Source organism: Hemiscyllium ocellatum, unplaced genomic scaffold (assembly GCF_020745735.1).
Source record: "Hemiscyllium ocellatum isolate sHemOce1 unplaced genomic scaffold, sHemOce1.pat.X.cur. scaffold_885_pat_ctg1, whole genome shotgun sequence".
NCBI lineage: Eukaryota > Metazoa > Chordata > Chondrichthyes > Orectolobiformes > Hemiscylliidae > Hemiscyllium > Hemiscyllium ocellatum.
In genome coordinates, this window is record NW_026869288.1 from 1 (window position 1) to 18,734 (window position 18,734).

At 49.3% G+C, this 18,734-nt stretch overlaps 1 protein-coding gene across 1 annotated transcript; it reads right to left on the reverse strand.

Moving 5' to 3' along the window:
- Positions 1 to 6: 6 nt before the first annotated feature.
- On the reverse strand, positions 7 to 17,419 carry LOC132814641 (mucin-1-like). Its single transcript, XM_060823550.1, has 7 exons — positions 17,273 to 17,419; positions 14,859 to 15,000; positions 14,075 to 14,154; positions 9,963 to 10,436; positions 3,453 to 3,926; positions 1,146 to 1,376; positions 7 to 290 (listed from the first exon to the last, which is right to left on the reverse strand). Exons 1-7 carry the CDS (start codon positions 17,325 to 17,327, stop codon positions 232 to 234), a joined length of 1,515 nt encoding a protein of 504 aa, XP_060679533.1. The 5' UTR covers positions 17,328 to 17,419; the 3' UTR covers positions 7 to 231.
- Between the last annotated feature and the right edge of the window lie 1,315 nt (positions 17,420 to 18,734).

The following is an 18,734-nucleotide window of genomic DNA, read 5'->3' on the forward strand; positions in this document are numbered from 1 at the left end:
GAAAGCGCCCGCCGCTCGGGCAATTCGGTCAGTTGGTCTGTAAAAGCCGCCCTCAGCTGGCAGCGCAAAAAAAAGGGAGGTCCAGGCGCACAGTGCGTTTCACCGACGCACTCCCTCTCCACCTCACTGTTGCCAGAGGAGACGGAGACTCGGTTGGAGGTGGGTGGAAATACAAGCAGGGTCTTCGACATCGGAGAATTCCGCTGTACCCCCACTTCGCCTCCTCCCAGCTCACACCACACCACAGGAAGCGTCAAAGTCCCGGCTGTAGTGTACCAAGGTGGCAGATTCTAGGTGGAATGTCAGGAGGGAAAGGTTGGAGTTAAAAGGCAGTAGCTTACTCACTCCCACAACTTCCCACTCCCCCGGGTGCCTATCATCAGAGGCTGTTGCTAGGCAGCGCACAAAAAAAAAGAGAACCGTGCTTTCGAAGATCCGCGTACCAAATCTCACGAGATCCTGTGCTGCAGGAGAGAAAGGTGCTGATTGGTCGACAGGTTGGCCAAAGTGGGCAGGGCACCAATGATCAATCAGAACCCTTCTCTCCCGCTGAGTGAAGCATTTGGAGGTTTTGACACTCTTGCATTGGGTCCTGATAAGGGCAAGGCGGGAAAATTCCAGCAACATGACTTCGCTCGGCTGCGGTTTTCGGGAACCCCGACGGGGTGGGGTTTGTGGGGGGGGGGGGGGTGGGGAGTGCCTCGACAGGATTGGATGGCTCTGTCTCTCCGATCACAATCGGATGGGGCTGATTCCCCCTTCCCCTGCCCTCGGGGAAATGGGAAAAAAGGAACGTAGCAGGGAGTGTAACTGGGTGAGGCAGCGGGGGGGACGCATAGGAGAGGGATTGCATTTGGTGGGGGTGGTAGCTGAGGTTTGGTAATCTGAGGTGAGAGCGTACCCCCATCAGGAACGGGACAGGAGTCACGTGTAGGCTCACAACGGGTAGGGAGGACGGCACATCCCTTTGTGGGATCCGTCCGGGATATTGATGTCGTTGTTGGAGATTAATTTAACATTCCCAAACCCCGCCCCTCCTCCCGGTGGGAATGGGCCCTCAACTCCAGCCCTTTGTTTTCTGAACTAGCCCAGTGGTAGCGGACACCTAGATGCCCCCCTGAGGGGGTAGTGCTGACCTTCCTTACCTTTGCTGGGGTGCAGACAGTAATAGTCTCCCACTCGATACACCTTCCCACCGGATCCCCGCACCAACAGTGCCCACATGAGCAGGGCTACAGCTGCCACGCTGAACAGGCAGACCAGCATCAAGCCAATGTGTGACCTTTGACCTGCCGGGCCCTCCTGCGAGGGTCTGTTCCGGTCTTCCGAAATTCGGAAGTGACTGTCCCCGGCACCGGCTCCGGGTAAGGTGGTACCTGTACAAAAAACAACACCCACTCACAACAGGACCAAATCGAGATGCTATACCGAGGGACAGAGCATCAGCTCGGGATTTCACACTGAGGATAACACCCTCCACAATACACACAGGGAGGAAAATTCCGCACAATGTACACAGGGACTGATATTCTGCACAATACACCCAAGGAGTGACATTCTGTACAGTATACACAGGGACTGTTATTCTCTATAATACACACAGGGACTGCTATTCTCTATAATACACACGGGGACTGCTATTCTCTATAATACACACAGGGTCTGTTATTCTCTATAATACACACAGGCACTGTTATTCTCTATAATACACACGGGGACTGCTATTCTCTATAATACACACGGGGACTGCTATTCTCTATAATACACACAGGGTCTGTTATTCTCTATAATACACACAGGGACTGCTATTCTCTATAATACACACGGGGACTGCTATTCTCTATAATACACACAGGGACTGCTATTCTCTATATAACACACAGGGACTACTGTTCTCTATAATACACACAGGCACTGTTATTCTCTATAATACACACAGGGACTGCTATTCTCTATAATACACACGGGGACTGCTATTCTCTATAATACACACAGGGACTGCTATTCTCTATAATACACACAGGGACTGCTATTCTCTATAATGCACACGGGGACTGCTATTCTCTATAATACACACAGGGACTGTTATTCTCTATAATACACACAGGGACTGCTATTCTCTATAATAAACACGGGGACTGCTATTCTCTATAATACACACAGGGTCTGTTACTCTCTATAATACACACAGGGTCTGTTATTCTCTATAATACACACAGGGACTGCTAATCTCTATAATACACACAGGGTCTGTTATTCTCTATAATACACACAGGATGTGTTATTCTCTATAAAACACACAGGGACTGTTATTCTCTATAATACACACAGGATGTGTTATTCTCTATAAAACACACAGGGTCTGTTACTCTCTATAATACACACAGGGTCTGTTATTCTCTATAAAACACACAGGGACTGCTATTCTCTATAATACACACAGGGATTGCTATTCTCTATATAACACACAGGGACTACTGTTCTCTATAATACACACAGGGTCTGTTATTCTCTATAATACACACAGGATGTGTTATTCTCTATAAAACACACAGGGACTGTTATTCTCTATAAAACACACAGGGACTGCTATTCTCTATAATACACACAGGGACTGCTATTCTCTATATAACACACAGGGACTACTGTTCTCTATAATACACACAGGCACTGTTATTCTCTATAATACACACAGGGACTGCTATTCTCTATAATACACACAGGCACTGTTATTCTCTATAATACACACAGGGACTGTTATTCTCTATAATACACACAGGGACTGCTATTCTCTATAATAAACACGGGGACTGCTATTCTCTATAATACACACAGGGTCTGTTACTCTCTATAATACACACAGGGTCTGTTATTCTCTATAATACACACAGGGACTGCTAATCTCTATAATACACACAGGGTCTGTTATTCTCTATAATACACACAGGATGTGTTATTCTCTATAAAACACACAGGGACTGTTATTCTCTATAATACACACAGGGACTGCTATTCTCTATAAAACACACAGGGACTGTTATTCTCTATAATACACACAGGATGTGTTATTCTCTATAAAACACACAGGGTCTGTTACTCTCTATAATACACACAGGGTCTGTTATTCTCTATAAAACACACAGGGACTGCTATTCTCTATAATACACACAGGGATTGCTATTCTCTATATAACACACAGGGACTACTGTTCTCTATAATACACACAGGGTCTGTTATTCTCTATAATACACACAGGATGTGTTATTCTCTATAAAACACACAGGGACTGTTATTCTCTATAAAACACACAGGGACTGCTATTCTCTATAATACACACAGGGACTGCTATTCTCTATATAACACACAGGGACTGCTATTCTCTATAGTACACACAGCACTAAGCACAGAAGCTGATAGTTTCTCTGATGGACACAGGAAGTTCTGGGTCTTACCGTCACTGTGGGTGACCCCTCCACTCCGGATCTCCTCCCTGCCCTGTCCATTTGATGGGGACGTTGCCATGGTGATGATCCTCCCTGGCGTGGTGCCCATCCCCTTGCCCAGGTGAATGTCTGCCCCGTCCGTGGCTTTATCCTGAGTTCCTGTGGTCACCTCCTGGAGCTGGTCTGAACTGGACATCCCTGGGTGGACCCGGGTAAGCTCTTGGCCATGTGACCCAGTCTGGGCAGTAACGGAGGAGGTTGGCATTGTCCTGCCCTCACGCCCTGGGCTACCACTGGCTTGGGGAGACGGAGACACCGAGGGAGTTGAGGTGAGTGGAGATTGCGGATCTGGAGGGGACATCCCAGCAGTCGGAGGATCTTGGGAACGAGGTGTAACAGCAGGAGGGAGTGTGGTCTTTGACGTTCCCTCCCAGATTCCTGTCCCCTCGTTCCATCCTTTTTGAAATTCCTCCTTGGAGGGAGCTGAAATGGGAAAAAACAACAGAGGGTTAGCAAATCACATGGCTTTCCTTCAGGAGTACTCAACTGGACCTTTCAAAAGGTTGACAGTTCACCAAATCAACCCAACCCAAACAGAGAACAGACCTGCTGCTGCCCTGAGACCCGGTGGCCTGTGAGCCTGGGACAGAGTTAGCTTCACTTGGAAACGTGAATCCTGGGAAAGGTTTTAAGTCTTCAGGATGGTGAAGGCAGCGTTTGGGATGCTTTCCTTTATTGGTCAGAGTATTGAGTACAGGAGTTGGGAGATCATGTTGCGGCTGTACAGGACATTGGTTAGGCCACTGTTGGAATATTGCGTGCAATTCTGGTCTCCTTCCTATCGGAAAGATGTTGTGAAACTTGAAAGGGTTCAGAAAAGATTTACAAGGATGTTGCCAGGGTTGGAGGATCTGAGCTACAGGGAGAGGCTGAACAGGCTGGGGCTGTTTTCCCTGGAGCATCGGAGGCTGAGGGGTGACCTTATAGATTAGATTAGATTAGACTTACAGTGTGGAAACAGGCCCTTCGGCCCAACAAGTCCACACCGACCCGCCGAAGCGCAACCCACCCATACCCCTACATTTACCCCTTACCTAACACTACGGGCAATTTAGCATGGCCAATTCACCTGACCCGCACATCTTTGGACTGTGGGAGGAAACCGGAGCACCCGGAGGAAACCCACGCAGACACGGGGAGAACGTGCAAACTCCACACAGTCAGTCGCCTGAGTCGGGAATTGAACCCGGGTCTACAGGCGCTGTGAGGCAGCAGTGCTAACCACTGTGCCACCGTGCCGCCTACTATAGAGGTTTATAAAATCATGAGGGGCATGGATAGGGTAAATAGACAAAGTCTTTTCCCTGGGGTGGGGGAGTCCAGAACTAGAGGGGCATAGGTTTAGGGTGAGAGGGGCAAAGAGACCTAAGGGGCAACTTTTTCACCCAGAGGGTGGTATGTGTATGGAATGAGCTGCCAGAGGAAGTGGTAGAGGCTGGTACAATTACAACATTTAAGAGGCATTTGGATGGGTATATGAATAGGAAGGGTTTGGAGGGATATGGGCCGGGTGCTGGCAGGTGGGACTAAATTGGGTTGGGATATCTGGTTGGCATGGACGGGTTGGGCCGAAGGGTCTGTTTCCATGCTGTACATCTCTATGACTCTGTAACTTCTATTAGTTTCATTGCAAATAGACAATTACAGACTTTCAGTTGAATAGAGGCCATTTGTTTTATCTCGTTAGATGCAGCCAGACAACATCCTTGTCAATCTTTTCTGAACCCTTTCTGCAGCACGGAGACCACAGTTGAACACAATTGGCCGAACCAATGTCCTGTACAGCCTCAACACGACCTCTGAACTCCAGCCCTCAGTGTGCTGACCAGTTTTAGTTTGAAAGGAGACAAAGCAGGAGTCTGGAGGTCTCTTGTCGGTTTATAGACAGCTAGGTGAGTACATACAACACAGGGTGATTTACAGACACAGACTGTGCCTCAGGTATAACACTGCAGAGAGCTGGTGCCCGTGGGAAAACATGCAGGACATGAGGTTTTTGCATCTTAAGTTCTTAAAGGGACGGCACTGTGGATATGATAATGCTGACAGACGGAGTCCTGGGCAAAAAGACAGGACTGATGCAGAGTCAGGGCAGATAGTCAGCTCTGTCTCTATCTCTCTCTCTGTCTCTCTCTCTCTGTATCTCTCTCTCTCTCCCTCTCTGTCTCTGTCTGTCTCTGTCTCTCTCTCTCTCTCTCCTTCCTCTCTCTCTCTGTCTCTCTCCTCTCTCTCTCTCTATTTGTCACTCTCGCTACGTCTATGCCTTTCTCTCTCTCTGACTCTCTGTCTCTCTCTGTCTCTGCCTCTCTCTCTCTGTCTCTCTCTCTCTGTCTCTCTCTCTCTCTCTCTCTCTCCTTCCTCTCTCTCTCTCTCCCTCTCTCTGTCTTTCTCTATCGGTCACTCTCACTATGTCTCTGCCTCTCTCTCTCTCCGACTCTCTGTCTCTCTTCTCTCTCTCTCTCTGTCTCTCTCTCCCTCTCTCTCTGTCTCTCTCTCTCTCTCTCTCTGTCTCTCTCTCTCTCTCTGTCTCTGTCTCTCTCTCTCTCTGCACAGACCTTGCTGAGCTTCCCCAGCACTGTCTGTTCCCACTTCTCATTGGCAGGACTTCACCTGGGCTGATGGTCTTCGACTCTAGGAATGTTGAGATTGTGATAACCACATGGTGATTGTAGTGGGTAGGGGGTAGTTTGATAAATTAAGGCTGACTCAGTGAGGAGAACCCGGGAATTTACCCAGCACTGACCCACAACGCTGCCCAATGTCAGGGGATTCGGGGAGGCTGAGGGAGATTTATTTGAAGTCAGCACGAATGTTGCTTAATTTATCCCAAAGATTGAGAACTTCCTTCCTTCCTGAGGAAACAACTGTTATAATCGGCGTCTTTTCTAGCCTGAGATTTAATGTAGTCAATTCCTTGGGGATCAATTTTTGTTTGACAGCAAGAGCCAAACAGAGTCACAGGATCTGCTAATCTCTATAATACACACAGGGTCTGTTATTCTCTATAATACACACAGGGACTGGTATTCTCTATAATACACACAGGGTCTGTTATTCTCTATAATACACACAGGCACTGTTATTCTCTATAATACACACAGGGTCTGTTATTCTCTATAATACACACAGGCACTGTTATTCTCTATAATACACACAGGGACTGCTATTCTCTATAATACACACAGGGTCTGCTATTCTCTTTAATACACACAGGGACTGCTATTCTCTATAATACACACAGGGTCTGTTATTCTCTATAATACACACAGGGACTGGTATTCTCTATAATACACACAGGGACTGCTATTCTCTTTAATACACACAGGGACTGCTATTCTCTATAATACACACAGGGTCTGTTATTCTCTATAATACACACAGGGACTGGTATTCTCTATAATACACACTGGGTCTGTTATTCACTATAATACACACAGGGACTGGTATTCTCTATAATACACACAGGGACTGCTATTCTCTATAATACACACAGGCACTGTTATTCTCTATAATACACACAGGGACTGGTATTCTCTATAATACACACAGGGTCTGTTATTCTCTATAATACACACAGGGACTGGTATTCTCTATAATACACACAGGGACTGCTATTCTCTATAATACACACAGGCACTGTTATTCTCTATAATACACACAGGGACTGGTATTCTCTATAATACACACAGGGTCTGTTATTCTCTATAATACACACAGGCACTGTTATTCTCTATAATACACACAGGCACTGTTATTCTCTATAATACACACAGGCACTGTTATTCTCTATAATACACACAGGCACTGCTATTCTCTATAATACACACAGGGTCTGCTATTCTCTTTAATACACACAGGGACTGCTATTCTCTATAATACACACAGGGTCTGTTATTCTCTATAATACACACAGGGACTGGTATTCTCTATAATACACACAGGGACTGCTATTCTCTTTAATACACACATGGACTGCTATTCTCTATAATACACACAGGGTCTGTTATTCTCTATAATACACACAGGGACTGGTATTCTCTATAATACACACTGGGTCTGTTATTCACTATAATACACACAGGGACATGCTATTCTCTACAATACACACAGGGTCTGTTATTCTCTATAATACACACAGGGACTGGTATTCTCTACAATACACACAGGGACTGCTATTCTCTATAATACACACAGCCACTGTTATTCTCTATAATACACACAGGGTCTGTTATTCTCTATAATACACACAGGGACTGCTATTCTCTATAATACACATAGGGACTGCTATTCTCTATAATACACACAGGGACTGTTATTCTCTATAATACACACACAGGGACTGCTATTCTCTATAATACACACGGGGACTGCTATTTTCTATAATACACATAGGGTCTGTTATTCTCTATAATACACACAGGGACTGCTATTCTCTATAATACACACAGGGACTGTTATTCTCTATAATACACACAGAGACTGCTATTCTCTATAATACACACAGGGACTGCTATTCTCTATAATACACGCAGTGTCTGTTATTCTCTATAATACACAAAGGGACTGTTATTCTCTATAATACAGACAGGGTCTGTTATTCTCTATAATACACACAGGGACTGTTATTCTCTATAATACACACAGGGACTGCTATTCTCTATAATACATGCAGGGTCTGTTATTCTCTATAATACACAAAGGGACTGTTATTCTCTATAATACAGACAGGGTCTGTTATTCTCTATAATACACACAGGGACTGTTATTCTCTATAATACACACAGGGACTGCTATTCTCTATAATACATACAGGGACTGTTATTCTCTATAACACACACAGGGACTGTTATTCTCTATAATACACACAGGGACTGCTATTCTCTATAATACACACAGGGTCTGTTATTCTCTATAATACACACAGGAACTGCTATTCTCTATAATACACACAGGGACTGTTATTCTCTATAACACACACAGGGACTGTTATTCTCTATAATACACACAGGGACTGCTATTCTCTATAATACAGACAGGGTCTGTTATTCTCTATAATACACACAGGGACTGTTATTCTCTATAATACACACAGGGTCTGTTATTCTCTATAATACACACAGGGTCTGCTATTCTCTATAATACACACAGGGTCTGCTATTCTCTATAATACACACAGGGTCTGCTATTCTCTATAATACACACAGGGACTGGTATTCTCTATAATACACACAGGGACTACTATTCTCTATAATACACACAGGGTCTGTTATTCTCTATAATACACACAGGAACTGCTATTCTCTATAATACACACAGGGACTATTCTCTATAACACACACAGGGACTGTTATTCTCTATAATACACACAGGGACTGGTATTCTCTATAACACACACAGGGACTGTTATTCTCTATAACACACACAGGGTCTGTTATTCTCTATAATACACACAGGGTCTGCTATTCTCTATAATACACACAGGGTCTGCTATTCTCTATAATACACACAGGGACTGGTATTCTCTATAATACACACAGGGACTACTATTCTCTATAATACACACAGGGTCTGTTATTCTCTATAATACACACAGGGTCTGCTATTCTCTATAATACACACAGCGACTGGTATTCTCTATAATACACACAGGGACTACTATTCTCTATAATACACACAGGGTCTGTTATTCTCTATAATACACACAGGAACTGCTATTCTCTATAATACACACAGGGACTATTCTCTATAACACACACAGGGACTGTTATTCTCTATAATACACACAGGGACTGGTATTCTCTATAACACACACAGGGACTGTTATTCTCTATAACACACACAGGGTCTGTTATTCTCTATAATACACACAGGGTCTGCTATTCTCTATAATACACACAGGGTCTGTTATTCTCTATAACACACACAGGGTCTGTTATTCTCTATAATGCACACAGGGACTGGTATTCTCTATAATACACACAGGGACTGTTATTCTCTATAACACACACAGGGTCTGTTATTCTCTATAATGCACACAGGGACTGGTATTCTCTATAACACACACAGGGACTGTTATTCTCTATAACACACACAGGGTCTGTTATTCTCTATAATACACACAGGGACTGGTATTCTCTATAACACACACAGGGACTGTTATTCTCTATAACACACACAGGGTCTGTTATTCTCTATAATGCACACAGGGACTGGTATTCTCTATAATACACATAGGGTCTGTTATTCTCTATAATACACACAGGGTCTGCTATTCTCTATAATACACACAGCGACTGGTATTCTCTATAATACACACAGGGACTACTATTCTCTATAATGCACACAGGGTCTGTTATTCTCTATAATGCACACAGGGACTGCTATTCTCGATAATACACACAGCACTAAGCACAGAAGCTGATAGTTTCTCTGATGGACACAGGAAGTTCTGGGTCTTACCGTCACTGTGGGTGACCCCTCCACTCCGGATCTCCTCCCTGCCCTGTCCATTTGATGGGGACGTTGCCATGGCGATGATCCTCCCTGGCGTGGTGCCCATCCCCTTGCCCAGGTGAATGTCTGCCCCGTCCGTGGCTTTATCCTGAGTTCCTGTGGTCACCTCCTGGAGCTGGTCTGAACTGGACATCCCTGGGTGGACCCGGGTAAGCTCTTGGCCATGTGACCCAGTCTGGGCAGTAACGGAGGAGGTTGGCATTGTCCTGCCCTCACGCCCTGGGCTACCACTGGCTTGGGGAGACGGAGACACCGAGGGAGTTGAGGTGAGTGGAGATTGCGGATCTGGAGGGGACATCCCAGCAGTCGGAGGATCTTGGGAACGAGGTGTAACAGCAGGAGGGAGTGTGGTCTTTGACGTTCCCTCCCAGATTCCTGTCCCCTCGTTCCATCCTTTTTGAAATTCCTTCTTGGAGGGAGCTGAAATGGGAAAAAAACAACAGAGGGTTAGCAAATCACATGGCTTTCCTTCAGGAGTACTCAACTGGACCTTTCAAAAGGTTGACATTTCACCAAATCAACCCAAACCAAACAGAGAACAGACCTGCTGCTGCCCTGAGACCCAGTGGCCTGTGAGCCTGGGACAGAGTTAGCTTCACTTGGAAACGTGAATCCTGGGAAAGGTCTAAACTCTCCAACCTTGGGTGCCACTGTGGCTCAGTGGATAGCACTGCTGCCTCCCAGCGCCAGGGACCCAGGTTCTGTCTGTGTGGAGTTTGCACATTCTCCCCGTGTCTGCGTGGATTTCCTCCGGGTGCTCCAGGTTCCTCCCACAATCCAAAGGTGGATTGGCCGTGCTAAATTGTCCCATACTGCCCAGGGATGTGCAGGTTAGGGCGGATTGGCCGTGCTAAATTGTCCCATAGTGCCCAGGGATGTGCAGGTTAGGGTGGGTTGGCCGTGCTAAAATGTCCCATAGTGCCCAGGGATGTGCAGGGTTAGGGTGGATTGGCCGTGCTAAAATGTCCCATAGTGCCCAGGGATGTGCAGGGTTAGGGTGGATTGGCCGTGCTACATTGTCCCATAGTGCCCAGGGATGTGCAGGTTAGGGTGGATTGGCCGTGCTAAATTGTCCCATAGTGCCCAGGGATGTGCAGGTTAGTGTGGATTGGCCGTGCTAAATTGTCCCATAGTGCCCAGGGATGTGCAGGTTAGTGTGGATTGGCCATGCTAAATTGTCCCATAGTGCCCAGGGATGTGCAGGTTAGGGTGGATTGGCCGTGCTAAATTGTCCCATAGTGCCCAGGGATGTGCAGGTTAGGGTGGATTGGCCGTGCTAAACTGTCCCATAGTGCCCAGGGATGTGCAGGTTAGGGTGGATTGGCTGTGCTAAACTGTCCCATAGTGCCCAGGGATGTGCAGGTTAGGGTGGATTGGCCGTGCTAAACTGTCCCATAGCGCCCAGGGATGTGCGGGTTAGGGTGGATTGGCCGTGCTAAACTGTCCCATAGTGCCCAGGAATGTGCAGGTTAGGGTGGATTGGCCATGCTAAATTGTCCCATAGTGCCCAGGAATGTGCAGGTTAGGGTGGATTGGCCGTGCTAAATTGTCCCATAGTGCCCAGGGATGTGCAGGTTAGGGTGGATTGGCCGTGCTAAAATGTCCCATAGTGCGCAGGGATGTGCAGGGTTAGGGTGGATTGGCCGTGCTAAATTGTCCCATAGTGCCCAGGGATGTGCGGGTTAGGGTGGATTGGCCGTGCTAAATTGTCCCATAGTGCCCAGGGATGTGCAGGTTAGGGTGGATTGCAAAGGCCAGCCATTTCCTACAGTTGGATCGAGCTGTACAGTACCAAGAGTGGCCCTTTGGCCCAACCTATTTGTGCCGGCCTGGATATCCTTCATTCATCTCATCCCATTTGCTGGTAATTGGCCCTTATCTCTTGCAAGGGGTCCTTACCTCCCTCTGGCTTGTGGAGAATGGCCAGTCCCTCTCCCCAACACTAACAGTGACCCTATTCCCCAATCGGACATCATTGGCTGGAAAGCACGTCAACTGGATGGGAAAAGCGCTATATAAATGCGCACCTTAGTTCACCTCAATTTGGAATCAGATGGTGATGGAATGCCTGGCCACCTCAAACCTTCCCAGAGGGCTCTGCGGGCAGTTGGTGAACCTATTGGGATTGCCCCTTGACCGTTCATGAAGCAGACCCCTGGGTAATATCCAGGGGAGGCAGGTTCGGACCCCCCTACGGCAGAGGAGGGGGTGGAGTTTTGACCTCAATAAAAATAAAATCTGGAATGAAGGGCTGTACGATGACCGTGACTCGATCGTCATCGGGCACCCATTTTGGAAAACCAAGGGTGAAAGGGGCAAGGAAGTGGACTGGAGAGATTTCATGGCGGCCCAGGATGCTGCCGGAACAGCACAGCAAGAGGGAAAGGGGCCGAACAGCCTCCTCCTCTCAATCCAAATCTGTCCTTTCCCCGTTGGGCCTACACGTGACTCCAGACGGGTTGACTGGGGACAGTTGACAAATGGAAGGGGGTTGAGTCTCAGCTGAGGGGAGGTGGGGGGAGGGGGAAAGGCAGGGGAATGGAGGGCGGGGGTTGGGATCCGACAGTCCGCCCGAAATTCCGCTGGCCGTGCCTGAAGACGGGGTGCACCACAGCTGGGGTGGGGGGTGGGGGGAGGTTAGAGAGGAGGGGAGCCAAGGACTCTCACTGAAACAGATGGGGAGGAGGTGGGAGAGAGAGAGAGAGAGGGGGAGAGAGAGAGGGGGGAGAGAGTGAGAGAGAGGGAGGGAGAGAGAGTGAGAGTGAGAGAAAGGGAGAGAGAGAGAGGAGGAGAGAGAGAGAGAGGGAGGGAGCGAGAGAGTGAGAGAGAGAGAGAGGGAGAGGGAGTGGGAGATAGAGAGAGAGAGGGAGAGAGAGAGAGACACAGAGGGAGAGAGAGAGAGAGAGGAAACCGTTCAGTGCTGTCACAGCCACATCCTGCTCACTCAGCGGTACCTCTCTGCTGCGGTTTTTCTGATTAACGAGACCAGGACGTTATCGCTTTGTAGATCTGTCTGCTCAGGGAGTCAGTCACCTCACCCCCCCAACCTCACCCCCCCCAACATCACCCTCACCACCCCCCCCAACCTCACCCCCACCCCCCAACCTCACCCTCACCACCCCCCCAACCTCACCCCCACCCCCAACCTCACCCTCACCACCCCCCCAACCTCACCCCACACACCCCCACCCCCCCAACCACACCCCCCACCCCCACCTCACCCCCACCCCCCCAACCTCACCCCTACCCCCCCAACCTCACCCCTAACCCTAACCCTAACCCTAATCCTAACCCTAATCCTAACCCTAACCCTAATCCCTAACCCTAACCCTAACCCTAACCCTTACCCTAACCCTATCTCTGAGCTGCCTGAGATACCCAGGCCATCACCCTTGGGCAGAGGGGTCCCAGTCCTGCCCAGGGCACTCCAGCAGTGAGCCTGACCAGCGCTGACTTCCCTGCTATTATACACTGTTCCCTTTCACATAAACGACACAGAATATTCTCATCGACAAAACGAAAAACACGCTGTGGTTTTGCCTAACGTGTCTCAGCTGTTCCCCCCCATCCCCCCCACAGTCTGTGCAGCCTCCATGGTTCTTGGATTTGATTTGATTTTTAGTGATAACATTGGCTGTTCTAACGGGGGAGGAAATCGAGAAGCTATCTCAGTTCCGTTGGGTGGCGGAGGGCGAGAAATGGCTGGGACCTCCATAGTCTTAGAGATGTCCAGCACGGAAACAGACCCTTCGGCCCAACCCGTCCATGCCGACCACACATCCCAACCCAATCTAGTCCCACCTGCCAGCACCCGGCCCATATCCCTCCAAACCCTTCCTGTTCATATACCCATCCAAATGCCTCTAAAATGTTGTAATTGTACCAGCCTCCACCACTTCCTCTGGCAGCTCATTCCATACATGCACCACCCTCTGTGTGGAGCTGGACAAAATGTTTACAAAACACTTCACAGGCCCACAGCCCAGTCTGGGATTGTCCTGGGCCGTGTTGGGGAGGATGGAGAGAGAGACAGCACAGTGAAGCAATGATGAGCCAACCTTGCGAATCGAGAAACGCCCTCATTTCCTGCCCTTTGCTCATTGCGATGCAGAACGTATGATTGCCCCACGTGGTAAACCTGTCAGGAGAGATCAGAGGCAGGAACATTACAGCACATCCCCAGGCCACAGACACGAGTGGGCGTGCCTCACATGGGAGACAATTAGACTGAGGGGTTCACTCCCATTCACAGGCCGATGGATACACCAGGAGGGGGGGATATCACTTCCCAAATGTTAGGGCACGCCATGATAAGGAGAAAGGATTCTGTGTAGTGCCCGAGTGTTATACAGTGACAGACCTGCCCCCACCAGTACTGTACCCCAGTGTTATACAGTGACAGAGCTGTCCCCACCAGTACTGTACCCCAGTGTTATACAGTGACAGACCTGTCCCCACCAGCACTGTACCCCAGTATTATACAGTGACAGACCTGTCCCCCACCAGTACTGTACCCCAGTGTTACACAGTGACAGACCTGTCCCCACCAGCACTGTACCCCAGTATTATACAGTGACAGACCTGTCCCCACCAGTACTGTACTGTAACCCAGTGTTATACAGTGACTGACCTGTCCCCACCAGTACTGTACCCCAGTGTTACACAGTGACAGACCCGTCCCCACCAGTACTGTACCCCAGTGTTATACAGTGACAGACCTGTCCCCACCAGTACTGTACTGTACCCCAGTGTTATACAGTGACTGACCTGTCCCCACCAGTACTGTACCCCAGTGTTATACCGGGGGGGCTGACCTGTTTCCCCCCACACCCCGGTACTTACTGGAGATACTCTGGGCAGCGTCCATGACTCGGCAAGATCTCATAACCTCTCAATCTTGAGTATTGGTCTCTCTTTAACGGCACTGGGAGGAAAAGTTTGCAACAATTCATGCCTGTGTCCCCTGTCAGCCTACGCCCTGACACTGTGGAAGGGAAGGCACACAGAAACACATTTCAGTCTTGACCAGTTGGAAAGGGGGTTGGTGGGGGAGATTCAGGAATAAAACACTGTTTCCAACAGAAATGAGGTCTGTCCTATTTTGGTTACCAACGTCAGATTGCTATCGACCTGTGAGCATTACCCGTACACGTGAGTGACGTTATAGCTCAGAGTCTGCTGTCGGTAACGCACCCAACCAAGGGCTATTCGACTGAGGTGGGACTCACACCCCAGTTCCTGGGCGGAAACCTTACAGAGCTGACAGGTCCCATTTGCTTCGGTGATGAGGCTTCGCGTTTCGGGGGGGTGAGGGTGTGGGGGAGTAAAGGGCAGAGGTCAACAGGGAGAGGGGTTACTGAAGGGGAGAGGGGTTTAGGGGGAGGTGAGGGGTTTGAGAAGGGGAGGCGCAGGGACTGGGCTGAAGTGAGGGGAGGAGTTGGGGGGGGTAGAGACAGCGAGGGGGGAGAGCAAGGTGGGAAGGAGTCATGAAGGTGGGGAATGACCGAGAGGAGGGTTTCGAGGGGACGTAGGGGAGAGACAGGAGGGCCAGGGAGGGGACGAGGGAGAGAGGGCGCCGAGGAGAGGGAGAGTGGGTCACGAGGGGAGGGAGATGGAGAGTGGATTGGGAGGGAAGGGCGGGAGAGGGAGAGTGAGGGAGGGGAGGGAGAAGGAGAGTGAGGGAGAATGAGGGAGGAAGGGGAGGGAGAGGGAGAGTGAGGGAGAATGAGGGAGGGGAGAGTGAGGGAGAGGGAGGGAGGAGAGGGAGGGAGAGGGAGAGTGAGGGAGGGAGGGGAGGGAGAGGGAGAGTGAGGGAGGGAGGGAGGGAGAGGGAGAGTGAGGGAGAATGAGGGAGGGAAGGGAGACAGAGAGTGGGTTTGGAGGGGAGGGAGGGAAGGGAGGGAAGGGAGAGTGAGGGGGGAGGGAGATGGAGAGAAAGGAAGAGTGGATTGGGAGGGAGAGTGAGGGTGGGGATGGAGATGGAGAGTGAGGGAGAGTGGATTGGGTGGGGAGGGAGGGGAGGGAGTTGTGGAGGAGAGAGAGCAGGGCTGTTGGAGGGGGGGGGAGAGCCTCTGAGAGTGAGGTACAGTGAGAGTTTGGAGGAGGGTGAGGGTGAGGGGAAATAAGAGAGCTTTAAAAGGTCACCAATTTCCCGGAATTGTACAGAGACAATAGCACCGTTTGTTAGTGTAATGTAACTCATACTGGGAACTCACGCAGCCTGCAACCTTTCCAACCCATGGGAACACCTCCCCTCCTCCAGGTATATACCCTCCATCAGCCCCCTCCCCAAAATCCCTGACAGCTCCATACCTCTCTCAAATATCTCTGAAATCCCTATCCATTTCCCCCACCTCTCCCTCCCTCCCTCTCTCTCTGTCTCTCCGTCGCTCTCTCTGTCTCTATCTCTCTCTCTCTCACTCCCTCCCCCTCTCACTATCTCTCCCTCCCTCCCTCTCTTTCTGTCTCTCCTTCTCTCTCTGTCTCTCTCTGTCTCTCTCTCTCTCTCTATCTCTCTCTCTCTTCCTCTCTCTCTGTCTCTCCTTCTCTCTCTCTCTGTCTCTGTCACTCTCTATCTCGCTCTCTCTCTCTCTCTCTGTCTCTACCTTTCCCTCTTTATGTCTCTCTCTCTCTCTCTGTCTGTCTGTCTCTATCTCCCTCACTCTCTCTGTCTCCGTTCTCTCTCTCTCTCTGTCTCTGTCTTTCTCTGTATATCTCTCTCTCACTTTGTCATAGAGATGTACAGCATGGAAACAGACCCTTCTGTCTGTCTCTATCTCCCTCGTGCTCTCTGTCTCCATTCTCTCTCTCTCTGTCGCTATCTCTCCCTCTGTATGTCTCTCTCTCTCTCTGTCTATCTGTCTCTATCTCCCCCACTCTCTCTGTCTCCGTTCTCTCCCTCTCTCTCTCACACACACACACACACACACTCTCTGCGTCTCTAATCGACTCTATCTATAGTTGAAGATAACTCAGGAGTGAAGCGAATTGAATTAATTTTATCACACAGTAAAAAGTTGACAAGTCCCCACTTATAATGCTATCTCAGGTATGACATACCCACTCTGCAGATTCTGCAGTATAAGAAGAAAAGATTTAAGGAAAGTTTTTTAAAAGTCCAGCATTGCAGATGGCAGGAATAAACCCGATAATGAGAGAAATGAAAAATCCAACTACTGTTCCAACCCAGAGAGAGAGAGAGACAGACAGACAGACAGAAGTTGAGTAAACCTTGCTGTATTACCTAAAAAACTTACCAAAATTGTGGATGACCAAAGAACAAAGGAGCAAGATCCTCAGTAAAACAGCCATCCCTTAAAAGAATTTCAGAAGTGGATTTCTGCCTGTCTGTGAGAGAGAGACACACACACTACACACGCACAGAGCGAGTCAGAGGTAGACTGTGAGGTGCCTATGGGTTTGTTTTAACTGAGAAAGTGAACGCAGTTGCATCACTCAGCTCCTGGATGAGCTCAGGGGAATTTCCGCTGCGTGGTCACATCGCATTCCCCTCCCTCACTCCTCCCCACCCAGCTCCACGATCCTGTCTCAGGGGAGCTCCAAAGGGAAAAAAAACTGGGAAACTCTCCCGGGTTTGTATTTTTGTTTCAGGGACACCTCTGGAAGCGCAACCGAAACCGATCCTCCAGTCCCTCTCTGGAAAGTTTGAGTGGTCAGGGTGAGGCTGGGGGGGGGGGGGGGGGGCTTTTCACCCTCGAACGTCAAAGGCTCAGGGGAGGGGGAGTGTTTTCGACCTGACAGAAGTTGATGTAATCCCCAGGCGTTAGATCAAGTGAACAGCAAAGGTCTGTTCCCCAGAGACGGGGGGGATTCGAAGACGAGGGAGAGGAGAGAGGTTGACAAATAGGACTCAAGGGGCAACGTTTGTTACCCAGGGGGTGGTCCGTGTGTGGAATTACCTTCCAGAGGGAGGGGAGGGGGCACTGTTTCAACATTTAACTGTCGTTTGGATAAGTCCGTTGATAGATGAAGGGGTCGGAGGGTTCTGGGCCAGGAGCAAGCTGGTGGGGCTGGGCTAGTTTGGGATGAGGGTCAGCACGGACTGGTTGGGCCGAAGGGTCTGTGCCCGTACAGTGGGGCTGTGTAAGCTGGATCTCAGACTCTCCGGGGAGGTGTGGGGGCAGTGAGGGGCTGGTGGGTCCAGCTACCGCGGGAGGCTGTTCGGCCCATCGTGGCTGTGCCTGGGACCCCCCCCGAAAGGTTCCAACAGCGAGACACGCCCACTGCCCCCCCCACCCCCACCCCCACCCCCCGGCCGTGTGTCTCTCACCACAGGCACACCCCCCCATTGTCCGGAATTCACACACACACTCACACACACACTCACACTCTAACTCACAAACACACACTCATGCACACACGCACTCACTCACAAACACTCATATACACACTCACACTCACATACACTCATATACACACTCTCACTCACACTCACACACACACTTACTCACTCACCCTCATACGCACATGCTCACACACACTCACACTCACACACTCACACTCACCCACACTCGCACACACTCACTCTCACACACACTCAGACTCACACACACATTCACACTCACTCACACTCAGGCACACTCACACTGACACACACATTCACACTCACACACACACACACACAGACTCACACTCGCACACAATCATACACACACTCACACACACATACACTCACACACACTCACTCACTCACACTCC

Bases quoted from the DNA above. Each gene is read 5' to 3' on its own strand.
- LOC132814641 (XM_060823550.1), bottom strand. From the start codon at position 17,327: ATGGCTGTTTTACTGAGGATCTTGCTCCTTTGTTCTTTGGTCATCCAC. The intron at 10,437-14,074 runs GTTGGCTCATCA...TTCCCATTTCAG, and splicing joins GGCGTTTCTCGATTCGCAAG to CTCCCTCCAAGAAGGAATTT. The intron at 1,377-3,452 runs GTAAGACCCAGA...TTTTTTGTACAG, and splicing joins AGGGGTCACCCACAGTGACG to GTACCACCTTACCCGGAGCC.